The 23,203-nt window shown below is 44.4% G+C and overlaps 1 protein-coding gene across 4 annotated transcripts in view; it reads right to left on the reverse strand.

Annotated features, from left to right (window-relative positions):
* Positions 1 to 13,780, reverse strand: part of PTPRG (protein tyrosine phosphatase receptor type G) — a 689,896-nt gene extending 676,116 nt beyond the window's left edge. For 2 of the 4 annotated variants that reach the window (XM_063122069.1, XM_063122068.1), the window contains exon 1: positions 13,496 to 13,780. In XM_063122069.1, coding sequence (XP_062978139.1) covers positions 13,496 to 13,580 — 85 coding nt within the window. In that variant the 5' untranslated portion in view covers positions 13,581 to 13,780. The remainder of the gene's footprint in view (positions 1 to 13,495) is intronic. The other 2 variants (XM_063122070.1, XM_063122071.1) reach the window with 1 other exon arrangement.
* Positions 13,781 to 23,203: the final 9,423 nt, after the last annotated feature.

The following is a 23,203-nucleotide window of genomic DNA, read 5'->3' on the forward strand; positions in this document are numbered from 1 at the left end:
AACTTTCTTTATTATCAGTATTGATTAATATACATCCACTACGTGCACACCACACTCTAAAGACACCACTCACTACACTGACTCTCAAATTTCCCAGAACTTAAGTACCATAAATACAGAGAGCACTACAGACTCTAAGAGTACCTAACAAGTCTCCCTGAAAAGCTTTTCCTGAAAATAACAAGAACAAGAACTCACACTCCCCTCAGTCATTCCCTTATATATCACTCCTCCCCCCTCCCAAGACATTCTAACTCCGCCCACTCAGGCCAACCTTCTACAAACCACAGACTTACAAACTGCAGACATACATTTGGAATTGACTTGTGGGGTGTAACGCCACAATCACCCCCCTCAACCTTCTCATCTAGCCATGCCCTAAGAAGCTCATTCCATAACTGGAGTCCCACAGCACACTTCCTTTGGCAGGGGCTCCCAGAGAAGGACAATCTTAGAGCCCAGGCAGGAATATATGGGAGGAGACAATCCTTTAGGTAACCTGGGCCCAAGCCATTTAGAACTATGAATGTTAATACTAGCACTTTGAATTGGGCCCGGAAATGGACTGGCAGCTAATGCAGATGGAAAAGTACTGGCATAATATGATCATGTTGGTCAGTCTCCATTAACAGTTACTCTTATCCCATGTACATCTACAACGAGACATATGAAACGGTGGGGAACATCGGCCATGTTACCACTGAGCTAATTTGGTTTTAAGCAGATTAAAGGAATTTTAGGGTGCAATCCCATGCCATGATTAGACAGAAAAAAAGTCCTACAACTCCCACCCAGCATTTCCCCATATCTAAAATTGAATAGGATTGTGCTCTTAATTGATTAATTGTATGAGATTTAAATCTGCATGTGACTAAGATGCATGAAGAACAGGGTAACAAATACACACACACAATTTTTTTTTAAAAAAAAATGATGTATGCCCATTTTGCAGCAGGCATGACAGAAGGGGGAAGGCTTCTCTTAAGAGGATGTTTATCACCTGCTCTTTTGGTAAGTACTTCCAATTGATGTGTTTTAATTTACTTGCTTTTATGTTATAATTTTAATTTTCCATTTCATATTGTATTTTATTTTTGTTAGCCTCCTTAAGTACAATTTGGGGAGGGAAGGCAGGATATAAATAAATAAATAATTTTAAAAATCAAAATCTGTCTGATTATTTGGGGAAATCTTTCCAAAATCAAAGGGGCTTTTAGGACACTACCCTAGGTCCTGAGAGGTGTCCCAAGGAATTTAAGATCGTGAGTCCTCCCACCAAGGCCATAGACAGTGTTATCACCTTGGGAGGGGGACACTGCGTTCCTATCCCTCCTCCTACCCCACCTCTTCTTAACTGCCATAGGAAAAAAACTGCAGTGGCTCCTTCCTGAGGTTGCAAATGTGACTTCAGGGAGAGGAAAAGGTGGCATTCTGCTTCACAGGGAGGAAGAGAGGCCAGGATGTGCTCTATCCTACAGCCAGTGTGACTCTGCTAGATGGGTTCAGAAGGAAAGGAGGACAGAGAAGCAAAATTCACGTCTGCTGCTTTCCCCACCCTGCTGGTAGCAGCCCAGCAGGGCACAGCAATCTCGGAAGCCTTCGAGATCGGAGGCTTTCATCTTTAATTGATTGATCTAACCTGATCTACCCCAACATTGTGCCGTCCAGCTGTGCTGGACAGAACTCTCATCATGTGGATTCACAAAACATGATTATAGGAAAGTATTACAAAACATGTCTATCCATACTATTACCCTACTGTAAGAATAAGTAAAATGTTGCTTTGACATGGTTGGTGGCACTTTGTCTGCTGTGGCAGACTTACTCATATATGGTAGGTATGGTGTAGCATTAGACCTTTCGGGAAGGGAACGGAGAGAAAAAAATATCTTGTGTCCAGGAATGTCACTCTTTAATAATATGAACGGACAAATTGAATGGGAAAATATTTAATAACTTGGTGGTTAATAGTGGATCAAGCCTTAGCTGCAAAAACTCCCTTGGAAAACCTCTAAAATTTCATTAGTCGTAAAATCGTGCCAAACATTTGGCAGATAACGGTTCTGAACAAGTTTCAGCATCAATTCCCTGCATGAGGAATTAGAGCACTACTCTTATCTTTCCAAAAAAAGTGATCTATATTCATTAACTACTGGAAGGCAAATTTCCCTCAAGATAATATTGCAAAAGCTTGCTTTTGAACTTTATGAGAAACATATGTTATTGATAAGTTGTCTATTCCTGCTGCTCAGAAAAACTTTGAAGGGAAAAGATGAGAGGTAAGGACTTTTTAATATATTATATATTGTACTGTATGTTATATATTCTAAGATTTACAACAGTAGCTGCAATAATAATAATAAAAAAGAGTCAAGGCTTGCAGTTTAAAAGCCCCATATAATTAAGTCCTAAAAAAAAAAAAAAAAAAGATTGCAAGCAGGAATACATAATCATAAAGAATCACAGCTTGGTGTGAACATTGCAGCAATTAATAATATATTTTTCAGTAATAAAGTGAAAACTGTAGTAACTTAAAAGCAAACAGAAATTAGACTCACTCGTAATTCCTCCCATTATAGGCTTCAGCATATTAGAGACAATTTTTTTATTACTAGACCGTTAGGCTCAGAAACGTCCACATGGCCCAAGCCAACAACAACTGTGTGCCAGATCACAGGAGATGGTATCGTAACGTGGAATTCAAACACTATAGCATAGTCTCAGGGTTTTTTTTTGGGGGGGGGGCTGCACTTATTGGTTGCACAGAATACACACAGACATACACATTTACATGCAGGGTCAGGTTCAACTGAAATTTACAGGGCAGAAATTTCTAAACAAGGTCACAGGTGCCTGATAACTGTTCCAAGTAAATCCTACAGTCCAGTAGAGGAAAGAAGGGCCAGTTTACACATTACCAAGGGCCTTACTAGACCTGCCGGCTTACGCCGGCAGGGCCGAGGCGCGCTAACGTTAGGCTTCCCCCGGGCTTCCCCAGGGCTACCAGACGGCGGAGACGCAGGCCCTGCGTCGTCCGCCATTTTTTGTTTTTGTTTAAAGGGGCCGCGTGTGGCCCGAAGACAGCGAACAAGGTAAGGGGTTTTTTTAAAAAAAAAAATTAAATGGGGGGGCGAAGGATGGCAGGTTGGGTGGCAAGGGGGAAGGGGGGGAGACCGTGCCGCGCGCCGCCCGAGCAAGCAGGCGAGCGGCACTTGCCCGGGCAATACCTGGCATGGGGCGGCATTGCCCGGGCAAGCGCCGCTCGCCTGCTTGCTCGGGCGGCGCGCGGCGCGATCTCCCCCCCTCCCCCCTTGCCACCCACCCTGCCATCCTTCGCCCTCCCCTCTCTTCCCCCCCCGGGCCGATGGGCACAGCGCTCGTATGAGCGCTGTGCCAGGCAGGTCCGCAGCTTTTCACGGCTCCTCGCGAGTAAGCGAAGAGCCGCAAAAAGCCGCGGAAGTCCCTAGACGTTCCCCAGCTCCAGCCTCAGGCCGGAGCTGGGGAAAAGGCACCCCATAAGCGCATTCGCTTATGGCGCGTTGGAGGAGGCCTCAGCGCGGCCTGCCTCCGGATTCCCCTGTGCGTCATCTGGACGCACAGCAGGGAAACCGGGTCAGAAGGCGCTCTAAGGCCTCGTCTAGGAAGGCCCTAAGAGGCAAAACTGGGTTTATAACTGAGTATACAAGGACTGCAGGCAGTCATGCCTCCATGACATGTGTACCTGTACAATATACATATTTGCAGACCCTTGCTTGCCAAATTCGGATGCTTGACGTTTTATATCTAAAAACCTGTATTGTGTGAAGTGGCCTAAGGACACATACATAAGACTTTGGTGGCCTGTTCATGTGATCACAGTAGGGGAAATAAGCCACAGTGCTTATTTCCCCCGCCAGACGTGCCAATTGCATGCTGGGGTGTTTACCACTATTCTGCTTCGCAGGGAGGAGAGGCCAGGATGTTTTCTGGCATGGTTTTTGGCATCATCCAAGCCTGGCCATGGCAATAAGCCACATTGGCCACGGTCACATGACATGAGAAGCCACACATGACATGAGAAGCCACCCGACACACACAGGGTGGTTAACAAGCCACGGTGGCTTTTTAACCACCCTGCGATCATGCAAATCAGGTCACGCTTTTTGCTTTATTCACCATGGTTAAAGGTTTATTCTGAACGGGGCCAATGCATGTGAAACACTCTGAACACTTGAAAGCACTACAGAAAAATGCAATCCATACACACACCGCTTCTGAAATCTCTTCATTGGCTTCCAATTCACTTCAGAATCCAATATAAACTTCTCCTGTTAACCTTCAAAGCTTTTCACGGTCTAGCTCCTTCCTATCTCTCCTCTCTCATCTCATACTATTGCCCCGCTCGTGCTCTTCGCTCCTCTGATGCCATGTTTCTCGCCTGCCCAAGGGCCTCTACTTCCCTTGCTCGGCTTCGTCCATTTTCTTCTGCTGCCCCTTACTCCTGGAACGCTCTTCCAGAACATTTGAGAACTACAAGTTCAATCGCAGCTTTTAAAGCTCAACTAAAAACTTTTCTTTTTCCTAAAGCTTTTAAAACTTGATGTTGTGCGGACTTTATACTGTTAGTTTTACCCTACCCTGTGCCTGCTTACCCTACCCTGTGCCTGTTGGCATTCTCTTCCCCTCCTTATTGTTTTACTATGATTTTATTAGATTGTAAGCCTATGCGGCAGGGTCTTGCTATTTACTGTTTTACTCTGTACAGCACCATGTACATTGATGGTGCTATATAAATAAATAAATAAATAAATAATAATAATAATAATAATAATAACACCCAAATATGTATACACAAATTTGAAGAACCACAATAATATAACATTTAATCATTGTTTTCATGCTAGTTTATCTTATTTTGGCTTTTGAAACTCATGGTTCGGTATCACACATATGTGTACATACTTAATTAAATTAAGCCCGGATGCCTTCCTCCTCATTGCCCAGACTGGGAGGCACTGGGAAGGAAACTTTTTGAAGCTGGTGCCACAATAGAGGACTGATCTAGTCTCCCACAGAGAGGTTTTGGCCAAGCCATTTCCAGCTGATCTCAATTATCTCAATCAGCAGGATTACATCATAAGAAGAGCCGTGCTGGATCAGACAAGGGATCCATCTGCTCCAGCAACTTGGTTCCCACCATCAGATCCCTATGGGAAGCCCACCCACAGGACACAAGGGCAATAGCCCTCTCTCACTATTGTTCCCAAGCAAATGGTTTTCAGAGGCATGCTACTTCTGATCTTGGAGGTAACATAAAGCCATCATGTTAGCAGCCATTGACAGCCTTATCTTCATTTAATTGGCCTGATCTCCTTTTAAAGCCATCTAGGTTGGTAATCATCACCATATTCTGAGAAAGCAAAATTATATGGACACTGCTAGGCACATTGGTGGCCAAATGCTTGTAATTTTGTTATTTGTATTTAAGAAGATAGTATATAACAAGATAGCTCCGACTAGCACTTTGCACCACTTTTAAGCACATCCACAGAACACTTAAAATCAGAGCTAACACGATTTCCAAAAGCCATCAGCAGGCGAAGTGGGACTCTGATCATAACATGTGGAGTCTTAAAGAGTGTTTTTCATAACTGAATACAAAGAGCAAGACTACAAGTTGTGTGATTTAAAAAGAAATCCAAATCTCTGATTAAAAATGCATATGGAAATATCAAAACCCCAAATCCTACTGACAGAACCTCGGCACTCCTAACATCTGACGATTTACAAGCATTTCTGAAGTTTAACAGACAATGCACAATAAGCTGACTGATGCTAATTTCTTTCTTCCCAAGCGACTTCACGACTTTTTCAGTATTTTATTTGTTCCCATCAAAATATTATGTCAAGAGCTAGCGCAAAAGGTGACGGTCATTCAACATGAAGACACGGTGCTAGATTCCTTATGCAAATGCATCACCTTAAAATTCTCATTTTCCAAATAAGCTAGAAAGTTTAATTCCGTTTTTTTTTTAATCTACCAAAAAGACAGAAGGGGAAAAGGGGGGGAGCACTAAGCAAGAACATGTGCAAAGAACGTATCCTACAAATACTCTGATCCCAAAGTAAATATAACTTTCTTCCACATAAGCAGCTCTATAAATGTAAGGCACATATCATGGAAACTCTACCCCTAGTATTCAGTTGCTTCATTTTTTCTCTGAAACTGGCAGTATTTTCATTCCATCTTTGGATGTGCTGAAATTCTCTTTTTCCTCCCTTCCTCAAAACAGCCTCCCTGCATTTGTTAAGATACACAGCTTCCAAGACTGCTTGAAGGTTTCAAAAGCTACATCCTGGCATCATTAACTGTAAAACCAGCTTCTATAAGCCTGCTAGTGGATATAAAAACTCTCCTCTCAGCTTTCCCTCTGAAGCCTGCTAGCCAGCTCATCTACCACTGCCTGGGAAAGAGAAGAGAGACATTTGACATTCTTAATCTACAAGGACTTCATTAGACACTTCCAGAAATATAAAGTATTGAGGGGTGGGGGGAGGAGAAAGACATTCAAAAGTAAAGCTATCATTAAAATGTAAAATGTGTCATTTTCCACGAAGCTATAGGACTAACACAAGTCTTGGAGGGCCCTCTCCTGTACATTCCTTACTCCCTCAAAGACAACAACAGCAAGACACACATCCACACAAATACCCTCGCTGTAGGAAAACCTAAATACACCCTATTTCCAAACACTATTAAAATGAGAACAGCTGTAATATTCAAGGAAATTTCTATTAAGATACATGAACATCAAGATTCAAAAACAGGCACTGATAAAGGTAAAACCACATAATAACACTAAACTAAACATTTATAAGATGGGATAAAGCCCTGCCAAAAATATTATTTTATACATACACACAGGTCATAGTCTACCACAAAGTTAGGTGCACTTAAAGCTTATTGATTTCAATTGGCTTACTCACATGGGTTTTGGGTATCACAGTTTCTGAAGAGAAAACAGACTTTTTCATATATAAGTCCAAATTAGGCAGATTTGGGTCATTAACTCTTTTGCTATTCTGTTTAGTGCACTGCTCTTGAGTCCCTATGATGCCAAGGGGATTCAAGCACACTGTGCCTAATTATTTTGCAGACTGCAGGTATTCCAGTTCCATTGGAACGTTGTGACTTACCAAGTGCTCTGGGTAAAGAATGGATTTTATTTATTTATTTATTTATTTGCAACATTTCTATCCTGCTCTTTAGCCAAAAAGGCTTCCAGAGCGACGTACAATTCCTCAGGCTCACAGACTTTGCCATTTCTAGCCATGTATTGGTAAATACCATTGTTTCATTTCTCTGCTTTCTAGAAGAGAAAATAAATGCCACCTAGGGGTGCATTTGCTCAGGGATAGAGAGCACTTATGATACAATCCAAAGCACAGAGCTACTGCCAAAAAACCATGCATAGAATCATGCTGTGAAATGTGCAGCATCAAGGAGAGCCAACAAAGGATGAACAGCTCACTTTTCATGAAATATGGCTACCATTTCTTTATGCTTAAGAGCAAAAATATCTGCAGAACAGTTTAAAACATCAAATATTATTTATTTATTTATTAAACTATATATAATATGTATATATAATAAATACATGTATTATATTGACCCAGTTCCCCCATCACAGTTCACAGCGTGCTTGTGCAGCCTGATTGATCGCCCCTGCTGCAAGTGGGAACAGCTAAACAAACCATGGACCCATGGTTTGTTGAGTATGACATGTGGACCTGGACTTCTAGCTTGTTTCCCTCAACAAGCCAGAGAAATAGCCCAGAGTCTTCGAAGATCCGTGGGTTCTTTAGCGGGAATGAGCAGGCAGTATTTACAAGCATGTTGCTCAGAAACAACAAACCAGGGTTCCAGAGGAACCCTGGTTTATCATGACATGTGAACTCTCCCATTTATTATTTAACTAAATACCTTATATCACTTTTATTTATTTACTCTTTATTATTTAAGTAGGAATATACATCAAGGATGTAATGAAAAAAACATACTGCCAGGGCAATAAATTTACAGTGTACTCCTAAACAGATTTACTCAAAAGTAAGGCCCTTGTAAGTGGGCATAGCACTGCAGCCTTAGATGGCCAAATGAAGAAAAGTCCTTTCCCATATTTCACACTTGCAATTAAGATACCTGCCCACTTTTTAAAAATTAGCCTGCAGGCCCATACATACTCACGTTACCTTTGTGGGCGAAAAAGTGTGGGTGGACTGAGAAAATATGTTTTGCAAAGCTTTCCCTACGTAGTCGTCGGCGCCAATTCTTATTCACCACAAATAATCAGACCATTGGTTATTTACAACCCTGCCATATTTCCTGCCCCACAATTAGTTCCAGGATCTCTGCAATCATTCCCACCCATGCATGTCCACATTGCATCTAAGTTTCCAACAGCTCTCTCCTTTACCTTAGCGTGCATTTGAAAAGCCTGGCAGCTTCAGTCGTACTTGGAACAATTTCTCTGGGTGAGTCAGTACAAGGATTTTGTAGCCTATGTACAACATTTGTCTAGTAGGGCAATCATCTAACTCCCTCCCTACCAATAACAAAAGCTGATGCTGCAGGAATCTGAGTGTGACCATTTCAGGAAAGTGAATTGCTATGCTATTTTAGATCTCACATGGGCTTGGCTAAGAGCAAGAACAATCATTCTCCCTCTGTCATTTGGTCTGATTTGCTAAGCATATTATAGCCTATCTGCTTTCATTTGTGGAGTTAATGGAAGAGACATCAGGCCAATGGCAAAGATCCCCCACTAGTTGCTCCTTTGAACTTGACATGGCCAACATCCAACATCCTGCTTTATGTGTTCTACATGAGATGCTCTCTCAGGTGCTCCTGCCTCTAGCATCCCTCTTGTACCAGGTCTCAACAGATATGGTTGCAGGAGTCCACAACTTCTGGCTGGCTTTAGTAGCCCACCCAAATATATGGTTCTAACGATGCTGTCCTACCACCAATGTATGGGAGGGATAGAGAGTTTGTCTTCAACACCCCATTCCAGCATCTGAGTGTTTCCAAAGCGCAGCATGACTACAGAGAGGATTTAGCCCTAGGCTGCAAGAAGAGGCTGAGGTTTATCTCATTTTCCAGATGGATGCAGGGATTTTCACCAGGACAAGTGCAGTAAGCAAGATTAATTAATTGATTTGATTTGTACCCTGTCTTTCTACCATGAAAATGGCACTCAAGGTGGCTTACAAGTTGTAGATCTCTAGATGGTACGCAGAGAATCTGGATTGTCTTAACAGTCTAACCCAGCCTGTCTCAACCTGGTGCCCTCCAAATCTGCTGAGACTACAAGTCCCAGCATCCCCCAGCAGCTATACTGGCTGGGAGATGCTAAGAGTTCTAGTCCAACACATCTGGAAAGCACCAGGCGGGGGGGGGATGCTCTTCTAACCCATTTGATCTATAGTACACAATCTCTGAATCTAAAGAGAAAAGCACACACCACACAGGTACAACGAATATATGGAGATGCCTTACAGAGAGAGCCTAAAACCAATAATCCAACTAGCCCAGTGCTACATATCTAACTTGCAGCAATTCCCCAGGTCAAAGCCTTAAACATAGAACGTAACAACATAAGAAGAGCCATGCTGGATCAGACCAAGGGTCCATCTAGTCTAGTACTCTGTTCACAGTGGCCAACCAGCTGTCAACCAGGAACCAACAAAGCAGGACATGGTGCAATAGCACCCTCCCACCCATGTTCCCCAGCAACTGGTGTACACAGGCTTACTGCCTCGAATACTGGAGGTAGCACACAACCAGATCTGCATTTGGAGATCTTTCTAACTGGCAATGCAAAGGACTGGATCTGGGACTTTCTGGGTGTAAAGCATGCATTCTACACTGAGCACTTGCTCTTCTCCAAGTCAATGTCCATAAAAATTCATCGTAAGATGCTATTTGCCTTTGAACGAAGGTGTACCAATATCCTCTATCAGGTACCTTCCTTAGCATTATTGCCATTAAGTGCCATTTAACTGTACACCTCATGAACAGGACCTTGCATGTAAAAAGCAAGCAGAGCAGAACTGTAAAGGCCAGTAATGCACAAGCGTTACCTAGTTCAGATTCCACTGAAATAAATTCACATGTCTTACAATAGTGTCATATTAAACTTACATCAGTGCTTGTTTTCTTGAAGTGCTCCCACAGCCTCCTAGATGTAATTACTGTACAATATATATCAGAATCAGAAAGAAAAGGCTTCACTTGGAAGGATGAAATCAAGAAGAAATCAATACAAAGAAGATAAATGTTTCTTCTCAAGAGCTGCAGAATTTCAAACAGAGAGAAGTTTTATACCCTCTTCACTCCCCTTTTCTGGCTCTCCCTCTCTCCCAATTTTGAAATGAAATCTCTGCTTTGTATTAAGAAGCTCCTAGAAGAAGAGATAGTTCAGATACAACTAGACTATTCGTAGAGACATCTGGTTTTTATCTTTTTACAGTGCAATCCTCTGCATATTTACTTGGAAACAAGTCCCACTGAATTCAATAGGGCTTACTCTCTGGTGAGTGTCTGCACAGGACTGCAGCTTTTTAAAAAAAATAAAAAAAAATCTTTCTCTTCCCCACTCCCAAACTTTTATTTGAACCTATAAAATGAACTGAGATAAAAAAATGGCCTCAAAAAGGTCAATGTCACAAAACTTTCTGCTTTTAATCATAGCTATAAAGAGGCGCTAATAAAAAATATATATTAAACGCCCAATAAACTAAACTGCAGCATGAAGTCGCTTATGAAGTTGGCAACAGGGGAAGATGCCAGTGGGGGTGGAGGAGAGGTGAGGATGTTTGATAACATGGTAAACTTAGCAGAATTTGTAGTTTAAAAAAATAGAGCAAAAATGTGACCCTAAATACACATCGGAGTGAAACAGTCCCATTTACTTCAGTGGGGCTTAATTCAAAGTAAACATGCATAGTTCTCCTGTTGTCCTGGTATGAAGGGCCCCACCTACCTGAAACACATTTAGCCTGCAATCTTGTACACATTTACCTGGAAGTAAGTCCTATTGTACTCACTTCTGAGAAGACATATATAGAGACTGCACTGATACAGAACAAGTTGACCTGGTAAGCTTTTCAGCATTTTGTAAACCGCCCAGAGAGCTTCGGCTATGGGGTGGTATATAAATTTAATAAATAAATAAATAAATAAATACAAATATACTGGAAATAGACATTAGAAGCCATGTACAACAGGCAGATTCCCCCCGCCCCAAGCACATTTGCCAGCTACTCAGCCCACTCTTCCAAAAGTAAAAATAACATAATGGGTGGAGGGTCAAGACTGGAAACAAATAATTTTCTACAGAAGTGCACTGCGGGCATTATCTACACTTTGTTAGTAATATGTGGGAGAACTGCAGACATTCATCTTTCCAGCTGTGCTGTGTGTGATACTGTGCAGAAATTAAAAGCAAAAGCAAAGAGCAGATGATAATGTCCTGCCTTCTCTAAAACAGGAATGGGTTAATGCTAAATTTAAGAACAGCTCTTATCAGGAGATCTGTGTGCATATGTTGGGGGACTTTGGGGATATATGTCGAACACAATCCAGAAGAGACAGAAGCTCAGCAGTGCCTCTACTGGTCCATCTCTGTACTGTATACGAAGGAAGGAGAGTAAGAGAAACACACACATACACAAACATGCACACACACACACCAAGCTTCCCTGACATTTTTAACTTTTCTCAGCCCCAGGCTCAGCTTATAAAAGGGGGAAGGGTGAGCAACTTTGCTGTGGTCTGCAACTCCTGGAAAAACCTTGCCTTTAACCAATGCTTCCACCATGCCTATGAAGGGGGCAAGCAAAGGCAATCCCACACCCCCAACTCCCGCTGCTGTCGATTAACACAACACGTCATGAAGCAGGAGGCTCAAGCAAACGCCCAGCAGCCTGGAATGATTTGGGCTTTACTCAGTCCTCTAGAACTGCCAAGAAAAGAGAGGCTGGGGCAAGGTTTTAGGCCAGCCGTCTTCAGCGTGAAAGATTTCAGAATCCCTACTTCTCCTCCAGCTCCTGAAGCAGGATCTGACCTTCCTCCAACCCTAACCTGTAGCAGAGCTTTCCCCCTCCCACCCCATCAAGGTCAATGATATGACACTACCCAAGCTTATCGGAGTAGAGGTGTATAGAACTGATGCAGGTGGAAGCAAGAAGTCAGCAAGGTGGAAATGTGTATATATATATGACCACAACAGGCATGACTGTCAAAGGATGCAATGGGGTGGGTGGGCATTCTTATTCCTCAACCAGGTGGCATGGCTGGAGTGCACTACCTGGGCACACACTGCCTTTGGCATGGGGTAGGGAGGTCCGCACACACCCCAACACACACACTGCTGGCACTTATACCCTGCGATGCCCAAGCTGCCTAGGGGAGCACTGCACCAAATCCGAGATGCCAGCAGGGCGAGAGAAAGACTAGGAAAAAAGGGAGGAAAGGGTGTGTGTTTGTCTTTGGGGGGGGGGGGTTTCCTATTCACTTCCCTCTGAACAAATTAAAAAAATAAAATAAAAGCAGCTCGGTAAAAGAATGGGAGAGAGTGCAAGCCCCACATCAGGGAGTTTCTCTGACTATCCGCCCAATCCACCCAAGCAGGAATCAGGGTGGATTTTGGGGGTGGGGTAGGGGGCGATTTCATGTGGCTGCTAAAAGGGGAAAGATAAGGTGAGGGGATAGGCGGCAGCGCCAGGCATTAAAGTGGTAGTCCTAGTAGATATGTATATACACACACACACATGCAGAAGGTTGAGGAAGGGAGAACCAGAGCCAGCGGGCACAATCACACACACTCACTCACAGAGGCAGAGATGGATGGGATCACACTACGACACACACAGCACAGCAGGAGGGATGCCCGGGTCTCTCCCATTGATTGCCACAGATGAAGGGCTGGAGGAGCAAAGAAACTGGAAGCGGGAAAGGGCGGCCCCGGGGAGGGGGAGACAAGGTAGGGAAGCGGATGAGAAGCCGCGAGCAGAAGTTGTGCAGAGTGCTAAAGGGGTTGGCGAGGGATCGGGCTCAGAGGTTCTTTCCTCCTTCCCCGGAAACTCCCGATCCAAACACACGGCTTCCCCCAGGAACTTAGAAGTCCCCTGGATCCTCGTCTCCAAAGCCAAGTCGCGAGACAAAAAGCGATTTCCCAGCAAGCGGCACGAGCTGCATGCCCCACGCGCCTTCCTTAGGGAGGGAGGACCGGGTGAAATAAAATAAAATTGCAAAACACCACACTGCCGTCCCCGGGCCCCGTACGTATACACCCCGGCCACAAATGAGGGCAATTACAGGGACCTGTAAAGCCAAGGAAGACATACATATAAATACAGAGAGAGAGGGGGGGGACTGGAGTTTGGGGGGAAGCACGCTCTGGGGGGCCCTTCCCCAAGCCTCCATCCATCCCATATTAAGATTTCCACTCACCGGGGAAACACACCACGTAATGGAGCACGGAGATGGTGATTTTCAAGAAAAAGATCCAGCAACACGGTTGCAGTAGCCTCCGCATGTCCGAAGTCGCACATCGAAAAAAGCAGAAGGGGGGTCTCTTTAAGTAGATTTAAAAATAAGAATGATAATCAAAGGATGAGGATTCCACAGACACACACACACAGAGAGAGAGGGGAGAAACACACACACAAACTTGTTGGAAATTATAAAACTTGCACACTCTCCTGCCCTTTCGTTGGAAACAAAGGGAGGGATTTATTTTTTAAAAGGGGGGGTAGGAGAAATGGCAATGATTGCCCCCCTCCCGCGCGCTATTAAAAATAAAAATAAATCGGCGCGCGCGCACAGGTTTTCCCTTCTCTCTTCCCGCTGGAGTTGGACGCCAGATTTGTCTGCGTGTGTGCAAAAGATAAGGAGTCCCAGAGTTCAGCAGAAGGACCGCGCCAGGCCTTGGGAGCAAACGCGCGGGGAGGGCGGACCGTGGGGGGAGGGCGGACGGCGACTTGGGAGCCCAGAGCTCACAACTTCACTCTAACCCGCAAAAACAGCAGCAGCAGCAGCAACGGCGCCGGCGCCGGGGAACGGTGGATAAAGAGCGCCTCGGCTAGGCTGGGACTCTTCATGCGGGCACCTCCTTGGAAGGCCAAAGGGAAATAGGCATTCTTGCAAACGGCAGTGAGAGCGGCGGCGGCGGCAGCAACGGAATCCTCTCCCCAGCCCGAGCGATCGAGGAGGGCTTTCAGCAGCAGCGGCGGCGGCGACGGCGGCGAAGAGTCGTCAGGCTGCCCGAAGCAGCTCTCAGTCCATCCCGCTGCTGGAAGTTGGGGCGCCAGAGAAAGCTGGCGAGGAATAGTCAGGCAGGAGCTGCTGGAAGCTTTCCATTCTTCCATACAGGAAGTAACATGTGAGCCTGGATCCTGGCTGAGACTTTAAAGCGGAGAGGGAGAGGGAGCGGAAGGGAGAGAGAGAGAGAGAGAGGGAGAGGAACGGAGAGGAGAGAAGGCGGGGGCGCGCAGGGGGAAAGGGGGAGGGAAAGGGGGGTCTGGCTTTGCGCGCACTCGAGGCTCTTAAAGCGGCAGCGCACGCGCTGGGTGCACCCGTCTCTCGCAGCCAGTTGTGCTGGCAAGAAAGCAGAGGTGGTGTCGGAGAGGCGGCTGCTCTGCACAATCTCTACAAGGAGATCCGCTTATATAGAGGCTATTTTCTCTCTCTCTCTCTCTCTCTCTCTCTCTCTCTCTCTCTCACACACACACACACACACACACACCGCTGCTGTAACTCACCCCCCACTCAAGAATGTTTTCTTCATATTCAGAGGGATACTCTTTGGGGGATTTGTTTCAGCTTTCGCCCACATGGGCACAAGCTCTCATGCACGCCCCTTTGAACGAGATACACATTCGCACACTTATTCATACAGCCGTGACACCTCTGGACATGCATATAGTCTCCAGCAAGGCGGGTAGGTAGCGTCTCTCTCTCTCTCTTTCTCTCTCTCTCACACACACGCAACACCCCAGGCAGCTCCCTCGCATTCATCTTCAGTGGATCCGTCCACGTCTACTTTCACACGCACGTTCGCCGCGTGTCACACGCTAGGCGGCTTCACACACGTGCGACTCGCGCCGGAGACACAAAGGAATGCTCACGCGTTCACTCTCCCGACACACTTTCGTCAGATCATCCGCCCTGAATGGACGGGCTGTTTTATGCACGCCTGTACTTAAAGCCCACTGCAATAAATACAGAGATCCTCTTTCGTGGTCACCCCCCTGTGCACACACCTACTACTGTCTGTGATACTTCGACACGAGCTCTGCTTCTCGTACAACCTGCTAGACAGAAAATCTCTGCCTCTCCGCGCACACACCGCCTTTTGGTCTCGCACACAACACGCGCATTTTCACTCTCAGACGGGCACAGATTTTGTTTTCCTCCGATCTCTACTTTGAACTAACCCTAACCCCATCCCACGCACATACCCCACCATATTTTTATATCCTTCTTGTTCAGACCCCCGCTGGCGCGCGCGCACCCCCACACGCTTGATGCATATATTCGATCTCAGTCCCTCACACAGCCCCGTGGCTCACGGACTAAGGGACGGGGCACCTCATCTACAGTAAATGAACACACTCCGTTATTCACTGCGCGGGCGCGCAGAGGCGCGCGCGCGCACACACACACACACACACACACACACACACACACACACACACACACACAGATTATTTCTGCACAGAATAAAAACAGAAACCTGCGGATTCCCAGCCCCTTTGCAAAATCAGGCTGCCTATTCCCCCCATCCCCCCCCCCCCAGTTTCCTGACAGCAAGGGGGCTTAAAGCAATATCGATCCATTTAGCACCGGGGCCTTTCTAACGAGTTGAAATACAATAGGTAGCACCTCGCCGCGGTGTTTTTACTAAACAGCTCTAATCCGATCAAGCATCATAAAATAATTCGGGCATATGCTCAGTCAGTCATATGTGCCTGCGCGGGGCTGATTGGATTTAAAACACACACACACCCACCAGTATTTTAGAAGATCCCAGGATTTGCTATCTGAGCAGTGGCGGAGAGGTTAAAAGGAACCTATAGCTATGATCAGGAACGAAGCAGAGCCCAGAGGCTAGGCTGATCTCTGGCACGATAAGAGGGAGCGATTTCCTTTTTAGCCCATGCGTTTAAATAAAAAGCAATCCGGGAGAGGCGTTCTAGAGGAAATGCCTTATCTGTAATGAGTTTTGTCCCTTCCTTTAGACTGGGAGATTTTATCGAGTTTTAGTTATAAGCAGCACAGTATTTTGCCTTTATGCTGTTCCTAACTAGTGCCTGGGAGCTGATTCCCCCCCCCCCCCATGAAATGTGTAATTGAGTCAAGATAATTTGGCATTTGTGATTTTTTTAATCGTCCTTATCTAAATTGTATCTGTTTGAAGCTACTTGTACTACTATGCCACCTTCAATACACGCTAGAGTGTGCTTTATTTATTTATTTATTTATTTTAAATCAGAAATTATATGTTTGTAATGCAGTTGGATCTGGGTAGATGCAGGAGGTCCACAAAATAAGAGTATTTTGAAGATCAGGTGGTATTCTGCCAAAAATTGCCTGAGAAATCCATATGCATTCTGAACATGGAAAAACCAGAAGTGTTCCACACGTGCGCTCACATACACTCTGTGTACATCTTCCACTATGCATATAGTAAGCCAATACTGTGCATCATTTATCAGACGCATAATCCATGATGTTGGTTGGTTTCACACATGACACCACGACTGCCTGATATCACACAGAGAGAGACTTACATGGAATTTAAGCCCCTTGTATGCAATTAAATTTACTGCTGCAATCTACTTACAAGGGAATGAATCCAAATGAATTTGGTGGGGCTTACTTCGGAGGAAACAAGTTTGGAATTTAAATGTTGTTATTAAATCTTTAAAGCATGCCATTCTGAAATGACTAATAAGCAAATATGTTACTATTTTAATTCTGAGCTCACCCTTACTACCAAGAGCTCTTGCAAACAGGGCCAGTGCTAGGCTTTTTTGCACCCTAGGCAAGGTGAGCTGCTTTCACCCCCACCATACCCCACCCCCACCCCCCAACCGTACCCCCACCCAGGTAGGCAGAGACAGGCGGGGATGGAGGCTGCGTTATCTTTCTTCGCCCGAAGTCATCCCAGGTTGGCTTCGGCTGGGCGGGACTCTGTGGTGGGGTGGGCGGCTCCACGTTATGACGTCTGGTTTGCCCAGACGCCAGAACGTGGAGCTGTCCACCCGCCCGCCCACCCCAGCGTCCTGGCTTGGCTTCGGCTGGGTGGGTGCCCAGCCAAAGCCAAGCCAGGGACGCTGGGGTGGGGGGTGGAAGGGTGGCTTCGGAACGGCGCACCCGGAAGCTGCCCTCGCTCGGCCAGAGCAGCTCTGGGAGTGGGAGGGTGACTTCCAGGCACAGCGTTTGGCGCCCCTTAACTTGGCGCTCTAGGCGGCCGCCTGACTGGCCTCTATGGCAGCGCCGGCCCTGCTTGCAAAGAACCACAGTGCTTAATTTTTATTTCACCTTTCCTCCAAGCTTAAGGTGGCATTCAAAATACTATTCACCTCTTTCCCTTTAGCCTCAAAGCAACCTTAAAAAGCAGGTGAGAGAGCGAAAGAGAGAGACCTGGTTCCCATGTAACGTGGGTGAATTTCCCTGCAGGGGCGTTTTGCATTTTAAAAACTGCAAACCTAGCCTGGATGGGTTGTTGCGGTGGTTAACCCTCATTTTAGCACCTCTTTCAGCCCAAGGGGCAAACTGACTGTTAGAGCAGTACTATGATGGAGCCAATGATCTAGGGAGGTTGTGGGCTCTCCCACACTAGAGGCCTTCAAGAGGCAGCTGGACAGCCATCTGTCAGGGATACTTTGAGGTGGATTCCTGCACTGAGCAGGGGGTTGGACTGGCCTGATAGGCCCCTTCCAACTCTATGATTTTACAGTTCTTTGATTCAATTCCAGTGGTGGGTGTGGTCAAAGGCAGAGGGCCAAAAGGGACAGGGACAAAAATGCAAAAGCCAAAAAACACCCAACATATTTTGGTATAAAGCCAGTAACTAAGCCTTCAGAGAGGGCTTTCAACCTTTTAGAATGGGGCAGGAGGAAGGAATACAAGTCGAGAAACCACCAAATGATAGGTGATTGGGGAAAAGGGATGAAGCCCTCTGCAGAAGCCCAGAGGGCTGGATTGGGATCCCACAAAGCCCCCGGGGCCTGAAGTTCCCCAACCCTGTTTTAGCCAAAACTCTAATCATTAAGCCACACTGATTTTATTTCTCTGTATGTACAATGTCCATGTATATGTAACAGACAGATGGATAGATAGATAGATAGATAGATAACATGGACTCCAGTAGTTCTGTGGCCAACTATTGCCCTGGCAGTATCTATTCTAGGAGTTATTTATTTATAAGAAACATTTTTAAAATGTAACAATTGAACAAAAATATAATAATAACAACAGTGTCAGATGTTGTCCTACTTTGAGAGTCTACACAGAGGACTTTTGGCCCCAGGTATCCTGACAAGGTCATAAGCTGAATGGAAAAGGCTATGCTGAGTCCAGAAGCGTTAAAGATGCAGTTAACTCGGGGGGTTGTGGTGTTGGGTCCAACTGTTGCACGAGCAGAGGTCTACTTTGTACAATGAGACTTCTCTTTGATCTCCCCACCACCACAGACCCCAACATGTGCCCCAAATCTGTTTGAGGGTCTCCTAACCCTCCAGAGCAGATTCGGGGGCATTTGGGGGGTTGGGGTGGCAAAGACAGGGGAAATCCATTACTGTAGCAGTTTCTTTTCCATTATTAGATGGGCACAGTTGCCTCTACCCTTGGCATCCTCCTCATAACTTCTGATTGGCCAGCCTTTCATTCAAGCCATCTCTGGAGAACTATGGATAGAGAAGAATGGTCCAATGCATAGAAATGGTCCAATGCATAATTTGGGTAGGCGAGATCTGCAGAGGGGTGAGAAACGGAAGACAGTATTTTGGCTTGACTTTTATCCTGGTTGTGCTTTTTATACTGTATTTTGTATTTGTGTTTTTAACCTGTTGGTTGTTTTATGATGGTTTTAATTTTTGTGAACTGCCCAGAGAGCTTCGGCTATTGGGCGGTATAAAAATGTAATAAATAAATAAATAAATAAATAGAAAGATGGTCAGAAGATGGAAGTATTCAGTTGCCTACTGAAAACGATATCTCTACCATTGATCAAAAAACAAAGTTGAGGAAAAAATATTAACACTGTACAAGATCCTTAATTACAAACAAACAAACCCCAAAACAAATAATAATAATAATAATAATAATAATAATAATAATATTAATTTTATTTGTTACCCACCTCTCCCTCTGAATCGAACAAAACAAACACCAACAACAACAAAAACGCCACCCCAGTAATGTATAGCAACACAAAAATGATTTTAAGCAGCAGCAGCAGCAGCAACAACAGACCTGGTTCTTTAAAATCAATAACAATATAAGCCAAAGACGTTTTGACAGAAAAGTCTTTATTAGTGGCCTCATAACATTGAACTAAATCTGAAGAACAGGAGGAGGAGGAGGAGGAGGAGGAGGAGGAGCAATTTGAAATTTGAACTTCAAAAAATAAAAACAAATGATGTATTTAAAAACAAAGAAACATATACTTTCTTTGGCACTTATGTGCAAAATATTAAATTGAGGAGAACTAAAAAGTACATCTTCAGATATCTTTTCTAAAAGACCATCTTAAATAAGTTGACAATTTTCAGAGAGCACATCGTTTCTTAATTTCCAGACTACAAAGTTATCTCAAAAAGTACTAATGAATTATTCCTCAATATGGTCATCAGAAAAAAAGCATGTCTAAAATCAACTACTGTAGCTTGTGCCTTAAGGCTATTTTCCCTTCCACTCGTATATGTAGTCCCCAAAACTACTGGTGAGTAGCTCTTATACTCTACTTTCCTCAAACTGCTTGTGGGTTTATATTAAGGCCTTGTTACCATCCTTCTTATCACAGCCATAAAATCTAACAAAATCTAACAAACTATTTCCATTCCAAACAAATAATTGCTGATAAACAAAACTAATCCTGAACCACAGTACAAAATAGCATAATATAAACCACAGTAGCTTTGAACAGCATATTTTCACACAAACAACTGATCCAAAGTTACATGAGAAATCATCAAAATACAGGAGTGCAGTTTAATTTGTCATTGAAGCCACCATTAGCCAATGTCTGCAAGGAGTAATTCCCAAATATCTACTTCCCCCTTAAGTTTGCTTCTAATTGTGAACCAGTTCCAATAACTTTTTCAACGGTTCAGAACTTCAAATCTTTCTCATTGTGTCCAAAGCCAACAGAATGTTTTTCCATGGAGGCTTTCAGCCTCCGGTTGCTGATATAATTCTTGTGTTCACAGATTCTCATTTTAACTGATTCTCATGTTAACCATTCTTATGGTTATCCCAACGTAGATAAGATTGCAGAGACACTGTACAGCATACATTATGCCTCTTGTTTTACAGTTGGACAGATCTCTCAAGATATATTTCCTTTTATCAACAGGATTTACACATTTCTTTAGCTTGGCTTTTAAAAAAAGTACATATGGTAGAGTGATTACAAGGGAAATTGCCCATAGTTTTAATAAGTCTATACCCATATCAGGTGATAAGTGGTTAACGTGAAACGGCCACATATAGGGCAGGCAATGTTCAGAAAACAAGTGGTAGTCGTAGTTGCAGAGAATGTTTAAACCTGCCTTTCCCATGTGCAGTGGTTCTGATATGAAACAGGGCTGTGCACACTTAATTTAGAGTAACAAAGACACAGAGAAAGAGCTTCACACTATGGCCATGTGTAGACCAGAGGAGGGAGGGTGGAGGATCTCACGATATTCTGATTATGAGATCCTCTCCTTTGTCCAAACGTGAGCGTGACATCCCAGGAAGGAGGAAGGATGTTGTGCCTGCCATTTTCTTTTCTTTTTTACAGACGGATGAGCTCATGTGCGCTCCAATGAAAAGTGAGTTATGAAAAATAAAGCACCCAATTCTGCTCCCCTCCAATGGGCACCGAGTGCCTGAAGAGCTCCGTGCCCTTTGCCCAGTTCTCGCCTCCTCATGTTTACTCATGAAGAGGCAGGATGAAGCCGGGATGGGTGCCCACCCCTCCCATGGTCTCGGGATGATGCCGAGACCACAGGAAGAATCAGGCTAAAAGCTGTCCCATTTATCCCGGGCAAATGAAGGGATCATCCCTTCCTGCCACCAGGATCCCCTGGATGCAAAGGGATATTCCCGGAATTATCCCTAGGATAAGGCATGGTGTAGACATGCCCTAAGTATTTGACGTATCATGTAGTTTGACCCTTAGACTTGTAGTTTGAGAGTCAGAGCGATTTGTGTTCTCCTATGTGACCTGTTCTCTCAAGAACAACTAGTCCCAAAGTTCCTTGTGCATAGACAAAAGGGAGAGACACCTGGTAGGAGGAACAAAGCACCATAATAATCAGGGACAGTGAGAGTCTGTGCTGTTGGTAGGATTTACAGGCCAAAAATATGTGGAAGTAAATGTCTAATTCACACTGGAGTACACACACACACACACCATACTGCTATATCTAGCTATAAATACAAATTATGAGATTGTATTATGGGATAGGATTGTGGGATGTGTATGGGGGATGTAACATGTTGCAAGGTTGTATTCCCCCCCCGCCCCCCCAAATAATAATGTTTGGCGCCTGAACACAATCCTGTACATATCTGAGAAGTAAAACCTGTTGAGTTCAATGGAGCATACTCCCAAGTAAACGGGTATAGGATTGCAGCCAATATATCCTCCACTCTTTCTTGTATAGTTTCCAGCTACCAAGAAAGTATCTTCTCCGCCAAAAATAGTATTTTCCTGCCCAGACCAGCTGTCAAAATCTACAGCATGATTGTCTGCAACCAAAGTAGTTTCAGTGTACTATTGCCTTGTCCAAGGACCTTTCATCACTTAACAATGATACATGTGTATGGCAATAACATGCGACAACACCCAATTAGTTGTACAAATATCCTACACAGACAAACAAAAAACCCTATTATATAGCCAAAGCTCTCTGGACGGTCTCTGGTAATGTCTCTAGCGCCTTGATACTCTACATGAGGTGATTCCTCTTATTAGTCACATTATAGGAATGAAGAGGTTTATTTACCTAAGGATGCAATCCAATCTGATCTGTCCTAGGTACTCTTACACCTCCGAACTCAGAGGCTTATGAGTATCCTGTGCAGAGCGGGAGGCGTGTTGTTGTATGGTTGCCACACTGGTCTCCTCTTCCTGCCCCTGCCCCCCTTTCCGTATCTCCAGGCTCCGTTTTCCATGTGCGGAGAGGTAGATGGAGCAGTTCTCTCCATGATGGCTGGGAGGGTATGGGGAGTGCAGTTACCTGGCTCCAAAAGTCCTGAATCCAAAATTTCCTGTGTCCTTCAGATACTGTCAAGGGGGCATAAGATTGCTCTATAAGGGTACAATCCTATGTTGTATGATTTTTTCTGTCTAAACATGCACAGGATTACACCATAAAAGTCTATTTTAATACATTCTAGAGGCAGCCCCCTTCAAGTATATTTTCTACTGAAAAATGACAGGAGACTCAGATAATATGAACTGACATTTATATACATTTCCATGTCTTTTATTCTAGGGCCTCATTTCAATCTAGGCTATGTGGATTTCCTATGTTTATATGGCTAAAATATAATGTTCCTTAAATTAAATTGTCTGTTATCTGCTATGCAAAATACACACCTCTTCGTTACTTGACTCCTTGTTATCTGCTGCTGGCAAAGGCTGTTAGTTCACCAATAGGACTCTAGTTATGAGGTCGTGGTTTGCTCCCAGGCTTATCTACTGTGGCAAGAGAAATAGAAAACTCGGATACAGACAAAGAAAAAATATTGACAGAAAACATAATATAAAGATAAATAGATTTTTAAAATTATATACAACTCTGCCTCTTTGGACACTTTCCCATGGTTCCTGAAATAGGATGGGTTTTACTTGTGGTAAATTGCTTCTAGTGCCATAGCTATCCCATATTGCAACCTTTATCCAGTTATTGACTGAACAAAGCCTTCTTTTCCTCAGGT

The sequence above is a fragment of the Elgaria multicarinata genome, chromosome 3, assembly GCF_023053635.1.
Source record: "Elgaria multicarinata webbii isolate HBS135686 ecotype San Diego chromosome 3, rElgMul1.1.pri, whole genome shotgun sequence".
Lineage (NCBI taxonomy): Eukaryota > Metazoa > Chordata > Lepidosauria > Squamata > Anguidae > Elgaria > Elgaria multicarinata.